General features: G+C 39.2%; 1 protein-coding gene across 2 annotated transcripts in view; it reads right to left on the bottom strand.

Annotated features, from left to right (window-relative positions):
* Smyd4 (SET and MYND domain containing 4) overlaps nt 1-26,034 on the bottom strand; it is a 50,707-nt gene that overhangs the window by 10,129 nt on the left and 14,544 nt on the right. Inside the window, exons 3-5 of one of the 2 annotated variants that reach the window (XM_005402603.2) lie at nt 23,134-23,278; nt 14,692-14,781; nt 11,454-12,600 (exon numbers count right to left, since the gene is read on the bottom strand). In XM_005402603.2, coding sequence (XP_005402660.1) covers nt 11,454-12,600; nt 14,692-14,781; nt 23,134-23,278 — 1,382 coding nt within the window. The remainder of the gene's footprint in view (nt 1-11,453; nt 12,601-14,691; nt 14,782-23,133; nt 23,279-26,034) is intronic. The other variant, XM_013503458.1, reaches the window with a different exon arrangement.

Here is a 26,034-nt window from a genome sequence, read left to right as displayed (position 1 = left end):
AAAGAGAAAAGTTTTATTTTGGATCATGGCTCCAGAGGTATCAGTCCACGGCTACTTGGTTTTTGTCACTTTAGGCCTGTGATGGTGCAGCACATCATGGTGGGAAAGTGTAGCACAAGAGGCTACTCACTTCATGGTGGCCGGGAAGCAAAAAGAGAGAGGGAGGGGCTATGATCCGTCTCCTTCAAGGGTCCCTAACTTCCTTCTACTAGGCCTTACTTCCTAGAGGTTCCACCACCTCCAGTAATGCCACAGGCTGGTGGCCAAGCCTTTAGCATATGGGCCTGTGGAAGACATTTAAACATCCAACCATAGCAACCTATTTGCTCTTATTTTAGACATAGTGCTAACTGATTTGGTTAAGCAGGTTCTCAGGCCACAAATGTGCAAAAGCAGAGAGCCAATATGGGGAGAATCTAAGAAGCAGTTTTTTTTTTACTTTTACTTTGTGTGTGTGTGTGTGTGTTTTTGAGACAGGGTCTTGCTATGCAGTTCAGGCTGGCCTTGAGCTCACTTTGTAGCCCAGACTGGCCTCGAACTCACAATGATCCTCCTGCCTCAGCCTCCCAAGTGCTGGGATTACAGGTGTGTGCCACCATGCCTGGCTAAGAAGCAGGTTTATCTAACAATAGCAAAAGACAAGTGACACACTGGAGGGAGAGGTAAAATGTCTGAAGAGTAACAGACTTATAGCAAATAAAACACTAATACCACTCAGCATTTTACCATGCTGGCAACATATCACCTAACCAGAAGGTCCTAGACAGACAGCATTCCCACACGAGTTTTTGTAATAGCCAGACAGGAGCACGGATGGTATAGATAATCCCCAAGTCTTCAATGTGCAGTAGCCTTGGTTTAAGCATGAGGAAAATCATGTTTCCAACAAGCTCACTGAAATATGAAAGATATTAATATTTAAAGGGAAACATTTAGTTTTCTAGAAAGCTGGAAACCATCAGATAATTATGGTATCACTGTACATATGCCAAGAATCTCAACAGACCGTTTACCAAAGAAATAAGTAGTCTAGATACAAATGTAATGAATAAAGAAAATATCATGAACCATCATGTGAAAATGTTCTATAAAGGAAAACATTAAATATACGAATTATGTTGTCTCTCTGCAGACAATTCTATTATCTGTTGCTATGGGGGACAAGAATAGAACAAGTAAATACAATTCACAAGGAATCCAAATGAATCAATTTTAGTCAATAATTCCATAAACTGTACTAAAATCTTTCATCAGAGCTTTTCCTAAGTGCTTAATTGATTTCAGTTTCCTTTCCTCCCCCTCCCCCTTTGTCCAATGTCTACCTTCTGGAATATGTGCTAATGAGCAGAGAAAATGCTAAAAGGTAGGCAGGCGGAAGGAGCTGTACAAGGCACGAACAATTTGTAGTCTGAATAATCAGCCTCTGCATAATTAAAAGTTGACTTGCATTCCAAACTACTGATAACTGGCAATCTGTATTAGAACAGTTGCTAAAATTTCTCAGAAAAAATGATTGCAATACAGTGAGTAATGTCAGCTTTGTGAATTATTTATAGATTATCCTCTAAGAGACGCAGGGCCAGTAACTGAGTGGGTATTCGAGTCAGAGCTGAATGTCTAATTACTTCTACAAAATTAAGTATTGATTTTTCAAAATTACTCAATATTTTGCATTAGTCATATATTAGCAGAGATAATAGAAAGCAAGAATATATATGTACCTCATCAACCAAATTTAATATATGACATTTTATATTAAAAAAAGGGAGAGAGGCTGGGCATGGTGGCCCATATCTGTAATCCTGGTACTCGGGAGGCTGAGGCATGAGGATCGCTTTGAGTTCAAGACCAGCCTGGACTACAAAGTGAGCTCCAGGCCAGCCCGAACTGCACAGTGAGACCCTGTCTTAAAAGGACAAAAAAAAAAGGGCCAAGGGTATAGCTCAGTGGCACAGTGCCTTGGTTGGCAAGCCCAAGGTCCTGAGTTTGATTCCAAAACAAAACCAAACAAAAAACAAATGAGATTTGAGCTAGGTGGGGTGGCATATGCCTGTAATCCCAGCACTACAGAGGCTGAGGTAGGAGGACTGCTGTGAGTTCAAGACCAGCCTGGGCTACAAAGTGAGCTCAAGGTCAGCCTGAACTGCATAGCGAGCTTCTGCCTCAAAAAGACAAAAAAAAAAAAAAAAAAAAAAAAAAAAAAAAAAGGGAAGAAGACAAAAAAAAAAATTAAGAAAAGGGAGACAGCAAGAAAGCTGTGGTACCACAAACCTGTAATCTAACACTCTGGAGGCTGAGGCAGGAAGAACACAAATTTGACTTCAGCCTGGACAACTTAGCTACTTAGTGAGACCCTATCTCAAGGTGAAAAAAATTTAAAAGGGGTGGGGCTGTAGCTCAGTGCAAAGGCCCTGGATTCAATCCTCAGTGGCCCTGGATTCAATCCTCAGTACTGAGATAAAGAGACAAAGACAAGAGACACAGAGGGAAACAGAGACAGAGAGACAAGAATCTTTACCAAAATGTATTTCACTAATGTCTCTAGTACATTTAAAATGGGATTCAAGTTAAAAAAAAAAAAAGAGAGGCATGAAGGAAGCAAGCATGTAAGCTAGTTAGATGTGGTGGTGCATGCCTGTAATCCCAGCACTTCGGAGGCTGAGGTGGGAGGATCACCATGGGTTCAAGGCCAGCCTGGGCTACACAGTGAGTTCAAGGTCAGCCTGGAATACATAATGAGACTTTGTGTAAAAAAAAAAAAAAAAATCATTCACATTAGTTCTAGAATATTTCTACTCTGGTAAGTATTTTGAGAACGAGAAACTCTTGTATGTTAGGCTGGAACACTGAAGAGTGAAACCAAAGGGCAGTGAATTGATCTGAGGCTACACAGAAACTTTTTAAAGACTATTATGACATGAGCCCAGATACAATCCAGATGCGCTGTCTCCACTGAGACAAAAGCACACACACCTGCATCCAGGTGTAGAATGTCATCGGTGGCTGGTTCTGTCCCTTGAGATGGGCACCAGATAAGGGTTCCTGAGAATTTTGATTAAAAAGGATTTATGCAAATATAATAACATACATTTTTATGGGTTTTTGTCAAAGTCTATCCTAGTTAACACTTTAATCTTTCTTCTGTGCTACTAATGAAACAGCTGCTAATGAAATTCAATGAGAACACTAAATTGGGAGGTGTTGGAACCCCAAAGAAATAATAAAAAGGGATATAACAAGATTAGAAATATGAGCAGACTAAAACAAAATTAGACTGAGTTAAAAAAATGAAAGTGAATATTGCTGGTGGGCATGTAGCTGGTATAATTTACCTGGAGGGCAGTTTTACAGTATGTATCAAGTACCTTAAAAATGCTCATATAAAAATGTTCTTAGTGTTTGGATTATTTTTATTATTTCAAAAAGAACCCCTAAAGTTACAAAAGGGAAACACTATAATCATGAAAAATTAAAAATCAAAAGTTACAGAGACAATGACAGTCATCTGTAACCCTATTACGTATAACATTTCGGTATATTGCCTCATGGTCTTCTCTCTAGGTTTATGTATGAAATCCTCCCAGTCCCCCCACTGCACCCTAGTACTGAGGAATGAATTCTGGGCCTCTTGGATGCTTGTCAAATGCTCTACCAATGAGTTACACCCCCAGCGCTTTTAATTTTGGGGGGGGGTTGTATTGAGATAGGATATTGCTGTGTAGTCCAGGCTGGCCTTGAACTCCTGGGGATCGTCCTGCCTCAGCCTTCCAGTTGCTGGGATTACAGGTGTATGCTACCATGCCCGACCGCTTTTAATTTTTAATTAATGCAATGCTGGGGATCAAACCCAGGCCTTGCCAATGTTAGACAAGCACTCTTACCACTGAGCTATGTCCCTAGCACGCTCCCCCCTTTTTGGGTGGGTACCGGGAATTGAACTCAGGACTCCAGGCTTGCCAGGCAGGTGCTGCTGTCACTGAACTAAATTCCTAGCCCCTCTCTCCTTTAATTTTGAGACAGGATCTTCCTAAATTGCCTAGCCTGGCCTTAAATTTGGATCCTCCTTCTCAGCCTGAAATTATAGGCATTTGCCACTGTGCCTGATTACATACGGAATTTTTAACATAACTGGCAACACAGTAGAGGAGATGATTTGTAAGTTACTTCCCTTCACATAATATGCTGCAGTTATTGTTTATACTCCAATTTAAATGGCATGGGCTGAGGATGCAGCTCAGTGTTACAGCTTTGGCCTAGCATCCTCAAGGACCTAGCTTTGATCTCAGCACCACAAAAACAAATAAAATGTATATTACAGTTTAAAAACAAATCAGCCAGGCATGGTGGTGCAGGTCTGTAATTCCAGCACTCTGGGAGACTGAGACAGGAGAATTGCAAATTCAAGCACAACAAAACAATTTTTCCAATACCATAGGCAAAAAATGGTATCTTATTTTAATTCCTAGAATGTTAGAAACTGACTTTTTTTTGGAGACAGGGTCTCACTTTGTAGTCCACGCTGGCCTTGAACTCATTGGCGATCCTCCAGCTTCAGCTTCCCAAGTGTTGGGATTACAGGTGTGCGTCACCATACCTGGTTTAGAAATTGACCATTTTTATTATCATATTATTACTCTTTCTTTGTGGTACCAATTACATCCCTCCTCTCTTTTTTTTTATGACAAAGTTTCACTAAGTCACTAAATTGCTCAGGCTGGGGTTCAAACTTGGATCCTTCTGCCTCAGCTTTCCAGAGTGGGACCCAAGCTATTTTTTTATTACTACACTACTCTGATAAAGTGCTTGGTCATGTGCATTTTTAAAAGCTTTCCTGAGATATAGTCTACTATATCTACTATACAATTCAATGATTTTGGAGGGGGCGATTTACATAGTTGCATAACCATTACCACAATCCAGTTTTAGAACATTGTCATCACTATGCATATTTTACAAAGCTCATTTTAAGAGTTGCACAGTGGCTAGAGATGTTTCTTCATTTTGTCATTCACATCTTAATTTTTGTTTATGGGTCTTTTTTTGGCAGAGAAAGAGATTAAAATAATAATTTCATTTGTTCACAATTCTGTGCGCCAGCAATCTTGGCTGAGCTCAATTAAATGTTTTTTTTCCCCTTCTGCTGGTTTTGCCCAGGGATTAATCATATGTCTGCATCTGGTCTTTTGTCCTTAGGAAGGCTGACCCAGGATTGCTCACGTGGCCAAACCATCCTTTGGAAAAGGTGACAGCGGAGGCTGCCAGGCTTCTTAGGGATTAGACTCAAGAGTTACATAATGTCACTTCTGCTGCATTCCATTGGTCAAGCAAGTCACAGGCCAGCACAGACTTAAGAGAAGCGGGAAAGGAGCTCCTCTTGGAGAGAAAAAGAAACATCAACTTGAACAGAGATGAACATATAGGGATGGGAGAAATTGTGTTCACATGTGCAGTCTTCCCCAGGGGCACAGACTCTCTCAGTCCTCTCATCTTATAGGCACCTCACATTGGTTCTCACCAGGTCTTCTGCCCCTCAGTACAATTTTTTTTTTATTCCTACAAGGAGCTCTTGTACTTGGATCCTTTACTTTTTTGCTCATTACAGTGTTCTATTTTTAAATGCTGGGGATTGGATCCAGGGCCTCCTGTATGCTCAGCACATGTCCTACCAGTGAGCTACATTCCCAGATTCCTATTATTATTATTATTATTATTATTATTATTACTGTTTCCTATTAGTGGTACTGTGGATTGAACCCAGGGCCTTTGCACAAAAGCACTCGTTTCCAGTGCTTTATTTTAGGGTTTCTGAGACAAGGTCATGCTTTGTAGCTTAGGTTGGCCTCAAAATGGTGGCAATCCTTTTGTCTCAGCCTCCCAAATGCTGGGATTATAGGTATGCAACCCCTCGGCCTGGAGATTTTTAGTTTTCTGAGATAAGGTCTTGCTAAATTGCTTGAATGTGGCCTGACTCAAACTTGGGATTTTCAGCCAGGTGTGATGGCACAGGCCTGTAATCCTAGCATTCAGGAGGCTCAGGCAGGAGGATACCACAAGTTCAAATCCAACTTAGGCTACACAGTGAGTTCAAGACCAACCTGAATTACATGGCAAGACCCTAGCTCAAAAAACAAAAACAAATCAAATCAAAAGAAACTTGGGGAGGTAATATGCTATTTTTCACAACCCTTAGGCTGTAACTACTTGTTAGATCCTTCTTGCATATCTCCGTCTTCCTGAGAAACCACTTTGAAGATACCACCATGTATTACAGCAGCCATTGATATTTTCCTACTAATCTGTCCATAAGTCTGTAATGTTTGTATTGTTCTTATGCTATTTTGTAAATGGATGTATGTTTATTATTATGTGTTTCCTACACCATTGAGAATAGTTAATTATTATTCAATTGGTCACTCATGCATAGCTCTATTTATTTTCTTTAGAAGCCACTTTGAAAATACCAAATAGTACAACAACTATTGATAATCTCTTACCTCTTTTGTCTGTAACTCACTATTATTTGTCTATTTGTTTTCCTGAGAAATTATCTTGTAGATATCAATACGTAAAACAATAACCATTGATAATTTCCTACCACTTTGTCTGTAATTTGGTAAGCCCCCCCATTACTATGTTATCCTTCTTCTACTCTTTAAAATAAACAAAACAAAACAAAACAAAACTTGGGATCTTTTGTCTCAGCCTTCCAGGGTGCTAGGATTACAAGTGTGTGGACACCATACCTGAATCTGTTATGGTGTTTTGGATACAGTATTTGGCATTTAGAAAGTTAAAACTATCTTTTAGTTGCTAAAATTTGATGTTATATACTTTTAGAAGCCTGTCCCATCCTAAGCCTGCATAAATGGTCACTTACCTTTTTCAATATGTTAGTTTAATTTTTAAACTTTAAAATCTGTTTTAAATTTTTACATAACGGTATCATACCCTGAATACTGCAGGTTGTTTCCTTCCCACTTAGAAACAGATCTTGTATATCTTTCCTTACAGAAAAAGCTATCTTGTTCTTTCTGGTATACACAGTGCCTGTTTATTGTTCTCCCAATCATCGGGAGCCGGCCTGTGTCCAGGGTTGCCTGTGGCAAGCAGGATTCTGTGGAAGGGGGCCAGAGGTGGCTGGGGTGCTCAGTGAGAGGACCTGTAGCAATTCAGTTCTTCAGTATGGATCCTTGCAAACATGCTCACTCGTTTACTGCAAAGCATACAATAAAGGGTACAGACAGAGAGATGCACAGGGTGTGTGGGGAGGGTAGAAACCCTCATCCCTTCTCTGGGTGTGCCACTCATCAGGCACCGAGCTATGCAGAAATTCCTCATCCCACCCCCCACTCCCCCAATGGGAATTAAACCCATGGAGCACTGAGCTATATCCCAGCCCTCATTTTTTCATTTGAATTGATGTCTTGCTAAATTGCTCAGCCTGGCCTTCAACTTGGAATCCTCCCACCTCAGCCTCCCAAGTAGCTAGAATTAAAGATGTGTACAACCATAGCTGGACAACTGGCTAGGGACCCCTAATTTTTAACTTTTCTTTTTTAAAATATTTTTTGGCATGTGCAGTACTGGGGATTTAACCTAGAACATTTACACTGAGTTACATTTGGAGCCCTTTTTTATTTGGAGACAGGGTCTTACTAAATTGCTAAGCTGCTTAGGCTAGGCCCAAACTTGAGATCCTCCTGCCTCAGCCTCCCAGAATGCCAGGATCCCAGGCATGTGCCACCATGCCCAGCACAGCTGCCTTTTTATGAAAATATTTTAATAAATTGATTCTTTCACAATTACTGTTTTGTTATTTTTTAAGTGTTTTCTTCCTTCTGGGACAATTTAAAGCAATTTGTATTTCCTAAAAGCTGTCTACTTACTGTTCTCAAATTTGATACTCTAAAATTGTGTTGCTATTTTTTTTTTAAAGGAGACAAGATCTTGCTATGTTTCCAGGCTGGCCCTGAACTCCTGGATCCCAGCAATCCTCTTACTAAAGCTGAGACTACAGGCTTGTACAACACTGCCTAGCATCACATTTTTTTTTAATTTAAAAGTGAATTTATTGGGTGCAGAGGCACATGCTGGTAATCCTAGCATTTAGGGGGCTGAGGCAGGAGGGCTGTGAGTTTGAGGCCATGCTGGGCTATATATTAAGTTCATAGCCAGTGTAGACACTGTCCCACTGTCCCACAAACAACCCCCTCCCCCAACGAACAAAACTAAAAGAGATAAAAAGAACTTGCACAGCATCTCCTTCACTGTTCCTAATTATATGGGAGCCCTTGCCTGAAACAGATTTCCTAGATGGGCCAGGTCTCTGTCTATACCAGAATCTATAAACTGCAGGCTGCGGGCCAAAGCCTGTCTGCTGCCTGTTTCTGTACAGTCTATGGTCTAAGAATGGCTTTTATATTTTTCCCCAAAGAATAATTCTGATGTGTGAAAAATTACAAGCATTTAAACTTTGGTGTCTATAATAAACTTCTGTGGAAACTCGGCCACGCCCACTGCCTGCGTACCGCCTGGTAGCTCTCGTGCTAACGGCAGAGCCGAACAGCTGCCTCGGAGACCATAAGGCTGGCAAACCCTAAAATATTTACTACTGGTCCTTTATAGAAAACGTCTGTGATTTATGATCTGTGGGACACAAGCTTTGTCAGACCGGTATATCTACTAAATCCCCAGGTTTATTATGTTATCTTGGTTTCTAGGCTCTTAATATATTTGATCAAAGTCAGAATGGTATATTAAATTTTCTCACAACAATGGAGTTTTTGCCAAACTTCTCCTGTATACTTCACTGTTTTTGTTTTATAGATACAATCTCTGTGTTTCTGAGAGCTGAGGTTGATGATATATTTCAATGTGAAGAGTCTCCTTTATAAAAATGAAATGTTGTCTTTGTTTTACTAGCTATCTTACCCTGAGTTCTACAGTTTCATATTAATACCAGAATCTTATTTTGTTTGTGATTCCTGATGTAACTTGCCAAACACTTTGCAATATTTTGTTATGGGAGTCCCTTGTAAATGCAGTATATTGGATTTTAGTTTTTTGGAGCTAGGAATTGAGAAACATGCCTGTAATCCCAGCCCTCAGGAGGCTGAGTCAGGACAATTATAGCAAGCTGAAGGCCAGCCTGGGCTATAATAGTGAGGGTTTTTTTTTTTTCTTTCTTTTTTGGTCTTTTTGAGACAGGGTCTTGCTATACGGTTCAGGATGGCCTTGAATTCAGAATGAACCTCCTGCCTCAGCCTCCCAAGTGTTGGGATTACAGGTGTGCACCACCACACCAAGCTCAATATAATAGTGAGTTCAAGGACATTCTGGACTGCATAGTGAGACACCCAACCCCCAATAAAATAAAGTAAAAATTTTGATTCATTCTGAAAGACTTCTTTAATAGGAGAGTTTAACCCACTTGTATTTACTATTGTAGACTCTTTTTATTATCTTTTGCTCTGCACATTTTTCCCCCCATAATGATGGGAAAGGTATATAATTTTTCTTAAAATTTACTGGAATATTGTTACTCTTGTGTAAATAGTGTTCTTAATCTATCTTTTTTTTTTCCTGAGACAGGGTTTTGCTGTGCAATTCAGGCTGGCCTTGGACTCATTTTGTAGCCCAGGCTGGCCCTGAACTCGCAGCAGTCCTCCTGCCTCAGTCTCCCGAGTGCCTGTGCTACCACGCCCGGCAGTGTTCTTAATTTAAAAAATACAGAAAACTCCAAAAAAGAAAGTAGGAATCACTCATTTTTCTACTTTCAACATTAATCACTGTACCAATGGCTCAAAGAAGTAAAAAAAGGTAAAGAGGAAAAAAGAGACTAACTGGAGATTTAGTAGCACCACAAGACCAGGCTGGTGCTATTTCTCAATGCTCCATGTGCTTCAGGATGAGGGAAAAAAGTCTTATATCTAAAAATATCTCCCTTAGATAAATACCTACATACCTTTATACCACTTCATTAAAACTAAACATAAAGATACAGACATAAAAAGCTCGATAAGTTCTGTATTACCCAATGTGAAACATCAGAAGAGCTAAGCACATATAGTTTAGTTAAACTCCATTGATTATTATTCTGTCTATGAATCTTAGGTTTAGCTAACACCTGGTTTCCTCTTTTTAAGAGTTAACTAGAGGCCAGTAAAAAAAAACAAAAAAGAGTTAACTAGGGGCTGGGGATATAGCTCAGCAGCACGAGCACCTGCCTGGCAAGCGCAAGGTCCCGAGTTCGATTCCTGGTACCAAAAAAAAACCCCCAAAAAATAGAGTTAACTAGAATAGTTAAGAAAAGTGTTAGAATTATAAGATATTTTCTGAAGAAATGGATATCATACGCTAGAAATACTGAAAACATCATTTCTTTTTTATTTATTTTTCTTTTTCTTGAAGACGGATGGGGTCTAGCTATGTAGTTCAGACTGGTCTGGAACTCACTATGCAGCTCAGGCTGGCCTTGAACTTGTGGTGATCCTCCTGCCTCAGCCTCCCAAGTGCTGGGATTACAGGCATATGCCACCATGCCCGGATCCCTATGTAGTTTAAATAGTCTTATTATAGAACCCTGTTCAGAACTAGGGCGAGGCTGGCTGCTCTGTGTCTAGAGGTGGCCCTTTAATGTGTGGCCAGACCAAAGGATAGGCTATATGTAGATGGGCCAACAGCCTATGGTGTAGATCAGTGTGAAAAGCTGTATTGTGCCATGTCTTCTCTTGGAGATTTAGAAGAATGGGAAAAAAAATTGTCGATTGGATGGAGAAGAGATAGCAAGTAGCTGATTTAAGCATTTGATACCTTAATCAACAATAGAACATGTTTTTTCCTGCAGTGTGTTTTGAGTATTTCTGCCCTTTCTGAGGAAAAAAAAACTACTTAGTTTTCTCTGGATACCTAAACATATATATCCTTATGACAAACTTGCTATTATAATTTATTTGAGACAGTTTTCTTTCATAATAAAAAAGTTATATGCATTTTAACTTTTAAAATAATTTTTACCAACACACAATTCTGTACAGTTAAGTGACATGAAACTGTGCATTTGACAGATGAGAGAACCAAGGAAGAGTAGGATAAAGTGATTTGTTAAGGTCACACAGCTTCTCAATGGCATAATGATGATAATAAAAGATAGCTGTTTCCTCACTCCATCTCCAATTTGTTTGAACGCTGCTGTTTTCCATTACAGTTCCTCCTTCCCAAACAGCAGCTACACCAAGAAGCGTGTAAGGCAGAAAAGGTTGCCTGAGTCAGGCGCAGCAGTGCACGCCTGTAACCCTAGCACTCAGGAGGCTGAGCAGGAGGATCTCTGTGAGTCCAAGGCCAGACTGGGTACATGGAAAGTTCAATAGCAGGCTAAACTACATAGCAAGACCCTGTCTCAAAAAAACAAAAGCAAAACAAAACAGAAAAAGAAAACCAGGTGTCTTCCTTACCTGTGTGCTGTATGGTAGTTATTGCCTGAGCATTACACTGCAGCTGTAACAAGTGTCGCAGCATGGCCACTGCCCAAATGTTCAAATCCGCACACCATTCAGGAGTCACTGCTGCCCGCAGACCCGTGGTGAGGGCAGGCAGGCTGGCTGCTTCCAGTTGCCTACACAGTGCAGAGACACTGAGAGCACACAGAAATTTATGCTCTGGGCTATGGTTTTCAGTATGGGGCAAAAGGCTGAAGACAGCGTTATAATTATTTTCATACTTCCCATTAAGATTACATCCAGGAATTTGGGTTTCAACTATTTTGCCAATTTCCTCTCTTTTTCCCTGGCTGCAGCTGAATGTCTTGACCGGAGTCTTGCTTTCAGGTAAACCTATGTCCTTGTTATTAATCTCATCACAAATCCTCCTTACAACTTTGTCCACATCTTCGAATCTAGCCAAAAGAGTCGACCTCAGGGCAACATGGCAAAACATCCCCAGTGTGAGCAGCAGCCCCCCTAGAGAACACTCTATGCTATGGTACAGCTCCCAGGCCTGCTGCATACACTCCTGGCTACAATACTTGGCATAGCTACATCCATGGCAGGGAATCGTGGCCAAAGTATGCTTCAAACATCTGTGACAGTAGAGGTCCCCATTGGTAACTCTGGTATCCCACCTGCTCTCTAAGCCCTGAGGCAGTGGTGGCATTTCTCCTGGGTTGAGGACACTCACAAAAGCATCCTCCTTCACTAGGAGCTCTCCTGGGATAATGTCTCTTGTGGCAATCAGATAGCGGCCTTTTAAAGGGTCTGTGCATAAGCAGACAGATGATGATGCACTAGAAATTTGTTCATTCTCTTCCCTTAGGTCCATACCCTCAAAGTCTTTGGCTAAAGCTGTGGGGAAGGTTTCTGGGAAGTTCTCTTTTTCTTGTATCTTCATTTTCAGACAGTAGAGGTTTTTCGGTAGAATCTGAAAGGCAGAAGCTGCTGGGGTTGGTTTGGCAGTGAAATTACTTTCTAGATCACTGATGGTTTGGCTTGCTTCCTTCCATCTCCCCAGGGTCACCAGGCATTCTGCCTTACGCAACATCAGCTTGGGTTGCAGTCTTTCTGGATATCCATAGGTCAGTGCTCTGATGATATCGTTGAGACAGGTCTGAAAACGGAAAGGAAGCCCCAAGATGATCCCTGGTCCTTATTTTGCAAACTGTATTGAAAAATCTTTCCAAAACTCTACAGGATAGTTATTAGTATACATGCTGTCGAAGTGAGCACAGTTAAGAATTATTAAAATTAGAGCAAATATAACCAAGAGCTTATTTCTTTAAATTATATTCTACTGTGTGTGTGTTTATAGGGGGTTGTTAGGGATTGAACTCTTCCTAAATATAAATCTGATTTTGGTCACTTCCTGTTTTTAAAAACTCTGCGGGGGGGGGGGGGCGTACCTCCACTGACACAATTCTGAGGGCTCTGCAGATACTGCTATGATTTACAGCCTTATCAGCTGTGTGATCTTTTAATTGTTGAGGATATTTGGGTTCTTTTTGTTGTTTTTAATTGTTTGGTTTTGAGACAGGGTCTCACTGTATACTTCAGGCTGGCCTCAAACTTGTGGCAATCCTCCTACCTCAGCCTCCTGAATGATAGGATTACAGGTATGAGCCCCCATGCCTGGCGAGGATACTATGTTTAATTTTTCTCACTAAATATTTGTTTTCTTAAAAATAGAAAAAAAAAAAAAAAAAAAAAAGAAATAGAAGCTGTATAGAACTACAGGGAGTTTAAGAGCACAGACTCTGAATCCAAACAAATCTGCATTCAAATACTGACTATTCCTTTCACAGATCCATGACCTTATGCGAGAATTTAATTTTGCAGAGTCTTAGTTTTCTCATCTGAAACACAGGGATGATTATACCTCACCAGGTTGTTTTAAGAATGAAATAAAGTAATCTATCTGAACTGCTGAAAGGAGTGCCTGGAATATATTATGTGCTCAATAAACAGGAATCATTATTAGAAGAAGGAAAACAGAAACAATCAATATAGGGAAGTTATACAGAATTCAATGTTTTGCAAGGTCTTCTAACTCCTGTTCTTAGTAGCACAGGACTTTCTTGCTTATAACCCAGAGTTAGATTCTCACTCTTCTCTTTTGGTCTGAAGGGCAGGAAATATGAACTTGTGACTGACTGTTCCAATATAAACTCTAAGGTATAATTTGAATTTCGGTGGAATTCTGAAGTGTAGTCATACCTTGGTACTTGTTCTCTTCAAAACTTTTCAAATTTAGGGGCTGGGGATTTAGCTCAGCGGCAAAGCGCCTGCCTGGCAAGCGCAAGGTCGTGAGTTCGGTTTCCGGTACCAGAGAAAAACCAAAAAAAAAAAAAAAAACTTTTCAAATTTGGTACATAACGCATTTTAACTTGAAAATTTTGTCCTAGTATGTGTTGTTTGTTTGGTGCTTGACAGGCAAGCCAGAATGTGCAGCTGTGATCTGGCTCATGACTCACTATACTTTCTAGACAAAATTATTAATTCTGTATTTATTGTTTTGGTGTCCATTGTATCCCCCAAGCCATCAATGACGAGTACCAAGGTATGACTGTACTAAATGGCGCTGTACAGCTCGTAGGCTTCTCCAGTGTAAACTTCAGAGGCCTTGCTGGTGTCTTCTTAAACATAAATCTGATTTTGGTCATTTCCTCCACTAAGACCAATCTCAACATTGTTTTTCTGTTGCCACAGTAAGAGATGAGAAGAAAGCTACTCATAGACAAGCCTACCTTATAGGCCCTCACAGGCATTTCAAGATGCCCTTTACTTTCCCACACTCAATGCTTATTAAGGAAAAGCTGTACTATTACAGGGATAATCTTAAACATGCTCTATTTGTTTGAATTAAATAAACGAACAAGTAAATATGATGGATGCACTCAGACCCTGAAGTATTATGGACAGTGTATCACACAGTGAGCCAACCCTGACACTGAGAACTGCTAGTTACTGGGTCTGGTCTATGCCACCAGAGTGTGTCACAGCTTTTCTTGTCAACCAGTACTACTCTGCACAGCCACTGACAGGCGACATGAGTCAAGGGAAAGAACACAATCTGGGTGGGTATTTATGTGTTTCCAAGGCAACCAACACAGGCACAGCCTGATTTCAGTCTTCTAAGAAAGGAGATAGAGGTCTCATTCTTCAGTGAAGTCCCAGGCATGACACCAGGCACCCTGATACTCACTTCATACTGACCCAGGCGGAAGAGGGCTGCAGAGCGATTAGCATAGCACAGTGAAATGTCCTCAGTGTTAGGCCTTGAATGTGAAACTCCCTGCAAAACAATGAACTAGTTTATAGCTGTCAACGCCCACACCACAAAAACAGTGAGTCCAAACAAACAACCCGTTAGGGTTTATATCTAGATGTTTCCACAAAGCCTCGGCACTTACCGGTGGGGTTTGGGGAGGTGACCGGATTGTGGGGGTGTAATAGTCACCAGTGGATTAGCCCACTGATGAGTTTACAGCTAAATACAATGTTGGGAGGTGAAGCTGGATCAGAAGAGGTTGGCTCACTGGGAGCATGGCCCGCAAGGGTCTATCTCCCACCCTCCCTTTGATGGTTCTCTGCTTCCCGCTATCGTGCCATACTGTCCTGCCTTGGAGCCAGCCAACTTTGGACTGAAACGTCTACAAACTGTCAGCCAGAATAAACTTTTTCTCTTTTAACTTGTGTTGGAAGGTTGGGGATATAGCTCAGTGGCACAGCGCCTGCCGGGCAAGTGCGAGGTCGTGAGTTTCATTTCCAGTACCAAAAAAGAAAAGGAAAATATATTAACTTGTGTTGGGTATTTTGTCCCAGCAACAAAAAAGTAACAAAGATATAATCTAATGATGCACCTCAAGGTCCTAGAAAAAGAAGAGCAACTCAAACTCAAAGCTAGTACAAAGAAGGAAATTATAAAGATCTGAGAAAAAATTAATGAAATTGAGACTAAAAAAATAGTACTACGAATCACTAAATCGAAGAGTAGGCTCTTGGAAAGAATAAACAAAATAGACAAGCTTCTAGCCAATATGGAAGAGGAAAAAAAAACCCAAATCAATTAGAAATGAAGAAGGCAAAGTCACTATGGACGCTGCCAAAATCCAGAAGATTATTAGTAACTGCTGTGACAATCTGTAAAATGAAGAATTCAGAAGAAATGGACAGATTCCTAAACATGTATGAACTACCAAGGCTGAATTAAAAAGACATAAAAAAAATCTGAATAACCCAATATCAGACAATGAGACTGAAGAAATATCAAAAAAAGTTACCAACTAATAAAAGCCCAGGAACTGATGGACTCACTCTGTGAGAACATTAAGGAGAATTTAACACCAACACTCCTCAAATTCTTTAATAAAATCAAAGGAGGAGTACTCCTAAAGTCATCGGTAGAAGCTAGCATTCTTGATTCCAAAACTAGAAAAGGACTCAACCAAAAGAGACAACTACAGCCCATCCTCTATAATGAACACAGATGCAAAAATCCTCACCAAGATACTGGCAAACAGGGTAAAATAAATTGTCAAAAAGATCATACATCATGACCAAGTAGGCTTCATCCCACGGACTTATGGATGGTTCAACATACACATATCAATAAATATAATACATCACACGAACAGCAGCAAGGACAAAAATCACATGATCATCTCAACTGACACATAAATAGCATTGGACAAAATCCAATGTTCATGATAAAAGTCCTGAAGAAAATAGGTAGAGAAGGACCTTATCTTAATCTGACAAAAGCCATTTATGATGAACCAATGGCCAACATCATATTAAATGGGGAGAGGCTGAAAGCTTTCCCTCTAAAATCAAGAACAAAAATAAATAAATAGAATCAGGAACAAGACAAGGACATTCACTATCACTACCAATGTTCACTAGGTTTTGAAACATTAGCCAAAGGGGCTGGGGATTTAGCTCAGTGGTAAAGTGCCTGCCTGGCAAGCGCAAGGTCGTGAGTTCAGTTCCCGGTACCGGAGAAAAACAAAAAACAAAAAACAAAACAAAAAAAAAAATCGAAACATTAGCCAAGCAATCAGGCAAAAGAAATAAAGGGATATGTATAGGAAAGGAAGAAGTCAAATTATCATTATTTGCAGATGAGATGATCCTCTACATAAAAGACCCCCAGAACTTGGGAGACTGAGGCAGGAGGATCACTGCGAGTTTAAGGCCGGCTTGGGTTACACAGTGAGCTCAAAGCCAGCCTGAATTACATAGCAGGAGATCTTCTCATACAAACAAACAAACAAACAAACAAACACAAACTTCTACCAAAAGACTCCTAGAATAACCAGTTTAGCAGTGAAGGAAGATACAAAGTCAGCACACAAAAATCAATACCTGTACATCAATAATAAACTTACCAAGAAAAAATTAGGGAAACAATATCTTTCACAATAGCATCAAGAAAAATTAAATACTTGGGAATAACCTAACCAAAGAAATGAAAGAACTCTACAATCAAAACTACACTGCTCTCAGGGGCTGGAGATGTAGCTCAGCGGCACAGCGCCTGCTTGGCAAGGTCATGAGTTCAATTCCCGGTACCAGAAAAAAACAAAAACAAAAACAAAACACTACACTGCTCTGGAAAATGACATCAAAAAATGGAGATAGAGGCCAGAGATATAGCTCAGTGGCACAGTGCCTCGCTTGGCAAGTGCAAGGTCCTGAGTTTGATTCCCAGTACCAAAAAAAAAAAAAAAAAAAAAAAGGAAAGAAAAGAGAAGAAAATGGAAAGATATCCCCTATTCCTAAATAGGCAGAACCAATATAGTCAAAATAGCCATACTTCCAAAATTGATAAACAGATTTAACACAATCCCAATCAAAATACTAACACTATTCCTCACAGAACTACAGGGAACAATCCTAAAATTCAAATGGAACTACAAGAGACCTCAAATAGCAAAAGCAAGCAATTTTGGGTGACAAGAACAAGGCAGGAGGCATCATAATCCTGGACTTCAAGTTATACTACAGTGATAAAAAGAGCTTGGTATCGGAAAGAAAACAAAACAAAAAAAGCAAAACAAAAACACAAAAACAACCAGACATGTGGATCAGTGGAACAGAGTAGAGGATGCAAAAACAACTCCAACCACATTCAGCTACCTTATGTTTGACGAAGGGACCAAAAACACTGAAGGAAAGAAAGCCTCTGTAACAAATGGTGCTGGGAAAACTGGCTACTCACACACATAAGATTGAATCTAGACCCGTATCTCTCACCAGGTGCTAAACTAAAATCAAAATGGACTGAAGATCAAAATATTGAAACAGCGTGGCCAGGTGGAGCACACCTATAATCCCAGTACTTTGGGAGGCTGAGGCAGGAGAATCGCTGTAAATTCAAGGCCAGAGTGGGCTACACAGTGAGTTCAAAGCCAACCTGGACTACACAGTGAGACCCTGTCTCAAAAAACCAAAAAATAAAGTAAAATGCCTGGACTACATAGTGAGTTCAAGGTCACCCCAAATTATAGCGAGACCATAGAAACAATCTGCTGGAAGATAAACAAGGTAAAATTCTTGAAGACACAGGCACAGACAAAGACTTTCTGAACATAACACCAATTACAGAAGGAGTAACAGCAAGAATCAACAAATGGGATCGTATCAAATTAAAAAGCTTCTTTCTGCATAGTGAAACAAACAACCAACAGAGTGAACAGACAATCTGTAGAATGGGACAGTTTTTTGCCAGCTATTTCCCAGACAGAAGATTAATAGCTAGAATATAATAAACTACTCAAAAAGGTTAGACCCCTCAAAAGAAGGCCCAATCCAAGCTGCACAACTGAAATGAACAAGTACATCTCAGAAGAAGAAATACAAATGGTCAATAAATACAAGAAAAATGTTTAATATTTCTGGCCATTAGAGACATGCAAGTTAAAACAATAGTGAGATTCCATCTATCATTAAGAATTCAGATAACAATAAAACCACAAACTAAATCCCCTCATCCCCAGAGAGAGAAGAAAAAGAAAAAGGGTAGATGTGTTTTAGTTACTTTCTCGTTTGATGGGACAAAATACCCAGTACCTACATGTTAAAGAAGGAAAGGTTTACTTTGGCTCAGTTTGTAGAGGTTTCAGTCCACAGTTAGCTGGCTCCCAGGCAGGGTAGCCTGGCAGAGGGCCAGGCAGAGGAGGCTGGCTCATGGCACGGCATGCAGGAAGAGAAACCAAGGGAGGAGAAGAACATAACCCTCCAAGCCACGCTCACAGTGACCCACCACTTCCCAGCAGGCTTCACCTCCCAACATCATAGCCAGCTATAAACTCATCAACAGACTAGTTCGGTGTCACACACCCACAACTCAGTCACCTCCCACAAGCCCCACCTATCAGTGTCTAGGCTTGTGGGGAGGGACATCTAATATATAATTTTTTTTTTGGTACCGGGGATTGAACTCAGGACCTTGCACTTGGCAGGCAGGCGCTTGTACCACTGAGCTATATCTCCGTCCTGGGACATCTAATATAAACAGCTAATAAATACACGAAAAAATGTTCAACATCTCTAGCTATTAGAGACATGAAAATTCAAACAACAATGAGATTCCATCTTATTCTAGAAACAATGGCTATCATCAAGAAATCATACCACAATAAAACCGAAGAAGAAAAAAATAAAATGAAATAAAGGGTGGATGTCATGAATAGAAATTTACTGAAGAAAATACACAAATAGTTAACATATGGAGACCAATTTATATATGGATAGCCAAATACATGCAAATGAAAGCAAAAAAGGGATACTTTTTCCCCTATCAAACTGGCAAGAAAAGGTGGGAATTAGTCAACAAAATTGTTGGGGTAAGTAGACAACCTCTGAGAGAAAGTAAGTTAGCTCAACATCTGATAAACTTTTACTGGGTAACTCCAAATGGCTCGAACTTTTTCTGGGTCAGGAAGGGTGCTTGGATTTGAACCCAAGGGCTTCACACATGCTAAGCCTTCCACCACTAAGTTACATCTCCTTCCCTTCAAACGCCTCAAACTCTTAATGTAAAAGATGAAACTATAACAACACTGGAAGAAAATATAGAAATAGTCTGAAGTAATGTTAGCAGAATCACTTTATTATGACACAAACCCTAAAAGTCATAAAAAGGTTAATAAATTTGACTACATAAAAATTAAAAATTCCACAGCAAAAACTAATAAAGGCAAAGTTAAAATACAAACACTGAGCTGGAGAAAATATATGCAACCCCTATTACACACAAAGAGCTGATTTCTTTATCAAGAGTTTCTACAGATCAATAAGATGACAACCAATACTTCAGCAGGAAAATATGCACATGTATGGACAGTTCTTTTGAGAAATATAAATCATTCTTAAACATTTGGGAAAATGCTTCATCATTAACCATGCAAATTAAAACTGTACTGAGGTACCCTTTTTCACCTATCGATTTGGCAAAGGAAAAATAATGGATAGCACATTGAGTTGGAAAAGGATAGGACAAAGGACATTTTTATTATGTTGCTAGTAGGTCTATAAATTGGTCAGATGATTATGAAGGGCAACCAAACACTATATATCAAAGTTTTAGATACTACATTTTTATATATACATATAAAATCTCCATTGATAGAGCAATTCCTCCTCTAAGAATTTATCCTATAAATATATATGTAAAATGACATACATGAAAGTTTCTCATCATAGAATATGGGGGGGCAGTACTAGGGATAGAATCTAGGGTCTCACACTAACCTACATCCATACACCTTTTAAAAATGTTTTTTCGTTTGGGACAGGGTCTTGCTAAGTCACTAAATTGCCTACACTGAGCTCAAGCCTATGGTCCTCCTGCCTCGGCCTCCCAAAGTGCTAGGATTAAGAACGTATGCCACTGTGCCTGGCTAGAATGAGGAATCTCTTTACCTATTGATGTGGAATGATCTTCAAACTATTATTATTGTTGTTATTTGCAGTGCTAGGCATTGAACTCAGGGCCTTGTGCTCTGCTAGGCAAGCATTCTACTACTTAGCTATGTTCTCAGCCCTCAAACTATGATTAAATACCAACAATATGGTGCTGAACAGTACATACAGAACGTTACCATTTATGTATGATGAAAGTGTATGCACAGGAGTAGAAAATTATGTTGGTTCTGGGGATGGAACTCAGAGCCTTGTACACATTAGTCACATGCTCTACCACTCAGCCATGGCCCAGCCCTGTTTTTTTATTCCTTAAAATTTGTAAAGAAATGAGGTCTTGCCCAGTCTGGTCTGAAGCCCCTAAGCTCAAGTGATCCTCTTGCTTCAGACTCATGGAGTGCATACTGCTGTACCCGGCTATTTTATTCATTGATATACGCCTGAAATAGAATATATTTAATAGTACTAGCTTGTGGAGCTAAATAAAGTGACTAGGGATGACAGAAATAGAACAGACAACTTTTGAAATCTAACTATGTGAATATATTTTCTTTTCCAAAATAAACAGATCTGATTTTAATAAAACTATAATAACTAGCACTACTTAAATTATGGAGAAATGAACATTCCTATACTCTGTCAGAAAGCATGTTAACTAGTTCTTTTGTGGAGAACAATTCAACATCAAATAGTAAAGGGTTTAAAAATTATATTCCTTTTGACCCAACAATTACCTTTCAATTAATTCACCCTAAGGAAACAATCAGTATAATATAAATACTTATGGAGAAAGATGCTCATTGTAGCATGATGATACCAAACATGCATGCCAGCATTAGATGTTAAATTAAGTACATTCCTTCTCTGTAATGGAACACTAAGCCAGTCGTAAAAAATCATGTTCTAGTGGAAAATTTAATAACACGAGAAAATGGGCACAATAAATTCTTGAGGGGGAAGAAAGCAGGTTACAAAACATTAAGTGCAACATTACCCCAATTTTGTACAAGAAAAACATATTTTCATAGGAAATAGTCTGGCTGGATGGATATAAGAAAAAATGTTAGCAGTGCCTGTGACTGGTTATGGGATTTTTTTTTTTAATTCCTTAAATTTCTCTATATTTTCCACAGTAACGTATATTACTTTTACAGATGAAAGGGACAAATATTACTTTAAAAAAGGAAGAAAATACCAGCTTTCAAGAAAATTGCAAAATACCATAACCACCAAAGCACTAGCTTCATGAAGTAGGAAGCTCATCTCCCTCCATATCTACAGCAAACCTTAAATTTTTTCTCTGACTTCACTTTTTACCTTGAACAGCTTTCCACGTGATCACACTAATGATACACATGCATAACGTTGAAGAGATTAGCTCTAAAAAAGAACTGCTAAGCCATTTATCACTGTATCATCATATCTAATGGATTTTAATCCTTCAACAACCATTAAAGCTTATATTATTTAGCTAAATGCTAACAAAGCAGGCCTTTTATCATCAGTAGAAGCTATTTAAGGTTTGATAGTTTTTGGAAAATTAAATCCAAACTTTGGGCATAGCTTGTTAAAGATTTCAGAGGTATGTCCTTCAAATTTACACTCTTAATTAATTAAGTTGTGCTGGAGATTGAACTAAGGGCATCACGCATGCTAGGCAAGCTCTCTACCACTGAGCTACACAGCCAACCCTTCCTCTCATTCTTTTAATGTACCATACAAGATCACAGACCTTCGATGCAAGGGGTATATTCTTGCTTTAAGTACATACAGATCTCTCAAAGGAGAGATCAAAGAAGTCTCTCAGAGGATCTTGTTCTAGTTCCTACCATGGAAGCAGGTCAGTAATAGTCCTAGATTGTTAAAAGCCATGATTTCTCAAAAAGCTATCTCATTGATGGTTAGCATAATTGAAAACATTTGTTGACTGACGCTAATTTTTTTTTTTTTTTTTGGTCTTTCTGAGACAGGGTTTTACTATGCAGTTCAGGCTGACCTTGAACTCACTTTGTAGCCCAAGCTGGTCTCAAACTTACAGTGATCCTCTTGTCTCAGCCTCCCTAGTGCTGGGATTACAGGCATGTGCCATCATGCCCAGGGATTGACACTTATATTAATATGTTCTCAGATAACCTTCAAAATGGAGATCAGCTGGGCTGTGGCAAAACAATCCATTTTCTTTTCTAATTTAAGTCATTCTGGTTATAAGTTAACACTGTAGTTAGGTAAAATCTTGGTGTCCTCTAAATCAGGGCTATCAAGCTAATAGCCTCATCCATCAGACAAAAAGGTGTATCATTCAGTGAGAGCTGACAGATACAAGGCAGGGGCAGGGGCGAATAAGCCTACTGCTCAGAGGTGTCTGAAGGAACATGGGAGTAGAAATTTCTTGATGAAATTCAGGACATATAAAGTAACCTTTGTTGGGCCAGGGATTTAGCTTAGTGGTCTAGCACTTGCCTGGCAAGCATGAGGCCCTGAGTTCAATTACTGGCACCCATAAATAAATAAATAAATTTTAAAAATGCCACAAAGCCTATTTAAAAAAGTAACCTTTGTTCTAGTATATAACCAACAGCAGAATTCTGCCAATTTATTTTTTCAAATCCAATCCACAAAAATATATATATAAACAAAAATAACACTGGCTATGAAGTTTAGCAATATGGCTCTATCTTCTGCAGAAATGTGTTGAAATGCTGGGCTGAGAGCACTTTACCTTAGAGTACAGCACTGCAGCTCCACTGTAATTCTTCTCCTGGAATTTTTTGTTTCCTTCTTCTCTGTAGAAACAGGGAGCGCTGGGATCCTTTCCCACCAAGTAACCTTGAGAAAGTCTTTTTAAAAACTTCTCATCCTCAGATCTTTGTGAAGAAGGAAACAATATTAGAAAGAAGCAGAACTTCATTATTTTAAGGAAAGCTCCAACTCACTGCACCTGAAACAGGACGTGTGCCTGAGACATATGGAGCATATAAGGCTGTATGTATTATGCAACACAACTGGAAGAAAACACCTTCTCCTGGTCTTGGAGACACATGGACTGGAATTTCTATTCAGAAAGAGTGCGAATGTTTTATTCTTCACCTCCCACTTACTGGCCAGTGAACCACCCCTTGGATCATACATCGTAAAGAAGCTAGAATGTAGAGAATGATATAATACATGGACTGTTCACACCTAGGAGTATTCTCCACTTAAAATTGTGGTGAAAATACTTGAGTGAATGTGGGGAGGAGTGAGAGAGAAGGGAGGAGGGAGAGCAAGAGAGAGGAGGAGGAAGGCAGGGAAAGGATGCAGCGAAGAGAAATGAATCACAAAGTAAATGTAGTAAATGTTAACATTTGGAGACTCTGAAGAAGGGTATCACAATAGAAATTCTTTGTACTATTTTTATAAATAAGTGGAAGCACTTAAAACTAAAGTAAAAGAAATTAAAACAAGTTTTAAATGTAAGTATACAAATACTATATAATAATAAAGTTTACCTAATATGTAAGTACATGAACATATATATACACCACGACAATAGAGCATATATCTTTTTTCCCAATAAGGAAAAACAGTATAGAATAACCTATAGCTACAATACCATAAAGTAAAACACGAAAAACAAAAATAGAAACAAAAATGACATGAAGAATTCAAAGTTTTTTGAGCAACCCTTGGGTCAAAGAAGAAATCACAATAAAAACTGCAGAATGTTTATAAGTGTTTTCAAATTTTTGTCTTTATAATAATGACCAACTATAAGAAATACCTTTTACATTATTACTTGGCATGATGCTTCTGTGTCTCTACACTGGATTTTCAAGTTAAACACAAAGTTAAAATCAAATATGATGTCATATTTAAATATAATATGAAAAATCACAGCACAAAAAGAAAACTTAGTAATGATTTTATTTAATTCAAAAGCTGTGCTTTCTTACTCTAAATTTACTCCAGTCTAGAACATATGAAGACATATTCTGTGCATATCTGGTATACCATAGAATGTATTGTTTTTGTTTTATTTTAAATTAGGTTAAACTTAAATTTTTTTTTTTTTTTTTTTGACATATTCTGTGCATATCTGGTATACCATAGAATGTATTGTTTTTGTTTTATTTTAAATTAGGTTAAACTTAAATTTTTTTTTTTTTTGGTCTAAGACAGGGTCTCGCTATGCAGTTCAGGCTGACCTTGAGCTCACTTTGTACCCCAGGCTGGTCTTGAACTCGCAATGATCCTCCTGCCTCAGCCTCCCAAGTGCTGGGATTACAGGCGTGTGCCACCATGCCCAGCTTGGGTTAAACTTAAAAATGCTACCTCAAACAAAAAAGTTGTGGTGAGCAGTAAGAAAGAATCCTCTTCTTGCATAACAGCAGATATTCTTTAATCTTAATATAAAGTGATGATAAACTCCCTATTCTTTAATTACTCCAGTATAATTAAGATCTAAATTGCAATAATTCATTCTTTTCTTCAGGTCCCAAATTTAACTCACTGACTCAGTTTTGAAAAGCACTTGGATGGTCTATCTTCTTTTACGTTCGAAAATTTTTTCTGGAATGTCTGGCAAATGTGTGACTTTGTGAGATGGAATAATGTCAGGTTTTTGTTTTGTTTTGCAATCCTGGGAATTGAACCCAGGGCCTCTGCACGAAGCCACAGACTCAGCCCTTTTCTTAAATTTTGGGACTGGGTTTCACTAAATTGCTAAGTTGCCCAGGTTGTGCTCGAACTTGAGATCCTCCTAATTCTCCAAGACTGCCTCTAGTTTTTCACTGTAGTAGAATATACATAACAATTTTTACCTGTACAGTTCAGTGGTTTTTTTTTGTTTTTTGCAGACAAGGTCTAGCTATGTAGTTCAGGCTGGCCTCAAACTCGCAGTGATCCTCCTGCCTCAGCCTCCTGAGTGTTTATTTTTATTTTGAGACAGGGTCTTGCTAAATTGGCTCGGCACACTTGAACTTGCAATCGTCCTGCCTCAGAGTCCCCAGTGCTCAAGTTAGAGGAGTGTGCTGCCATGCCCAGGCCCAAGGATCTCTCCTTTAATAGCCTAAGTTAATTTACTATAATGTGCAACTGCCACCATTGTCCATTTCTAGAACTTCTGTATCATGCAGACTGAAACCCCTTCCCCACTCAACAACAACTCTTCATTCTTCTTTTTTCCCAGTCCCTGCTGTATTCTACTTTGCTTTCTGCCTCTCAGGTTCTTCACATTAGGTAGACTCATCTACTGTTGTCCTTTTGCGTCTGGATTATGTCACTTAGCAAAAAGTTGGGTTTTTTTGTTTGTTTGAGACAAGGGTCTTGGTGTGCAGTTCAGGCTGATCTTGAGTTCACTTTGTAGACCAGCTTGGTCTCAAACTTGCAACAACCCTCTTGCCCCAGTGTTCTGAGTGCTGAGTTTATGGGCGTATGCCACCACACCTAGCTAGTAAAAAGGTTTTTTGTTTTTTTATTTTCACACTGGGAATTGAACTCAGAGCTTGTGCTTGCCAGGTGCCAGTGAGCTATATCGTTGGCCTGCAAAAAGTTTTTAAGGTATGCATGTTGCAATATGTCTCAGAACTTCACTCCTTTTAATGGCTGAATAGTATTCTGTACATGTACATACCACAATTTG

This window comes from Chinchilla lanigera, unplaced genomic scaffold (genome assembly GCF_000276665.1).
Source record: "Chinchilla lanigera isolate Chin_1 unplaced genomic scaffold, ChiLan1.0 scaffold00080, whole genome shotgun sequence".
In the NCBI taxonomy this organism is placed as follows: domain Eukaryota; kingdom Metazoa; phylum Chordata; class Mammalia; order Rodentia; family Chinchillidae; genus Chinchilla; species Chinchilla lanigera.
This window is presented reverse-complemented; position numbering and strand designations above follow the sequence as displayed.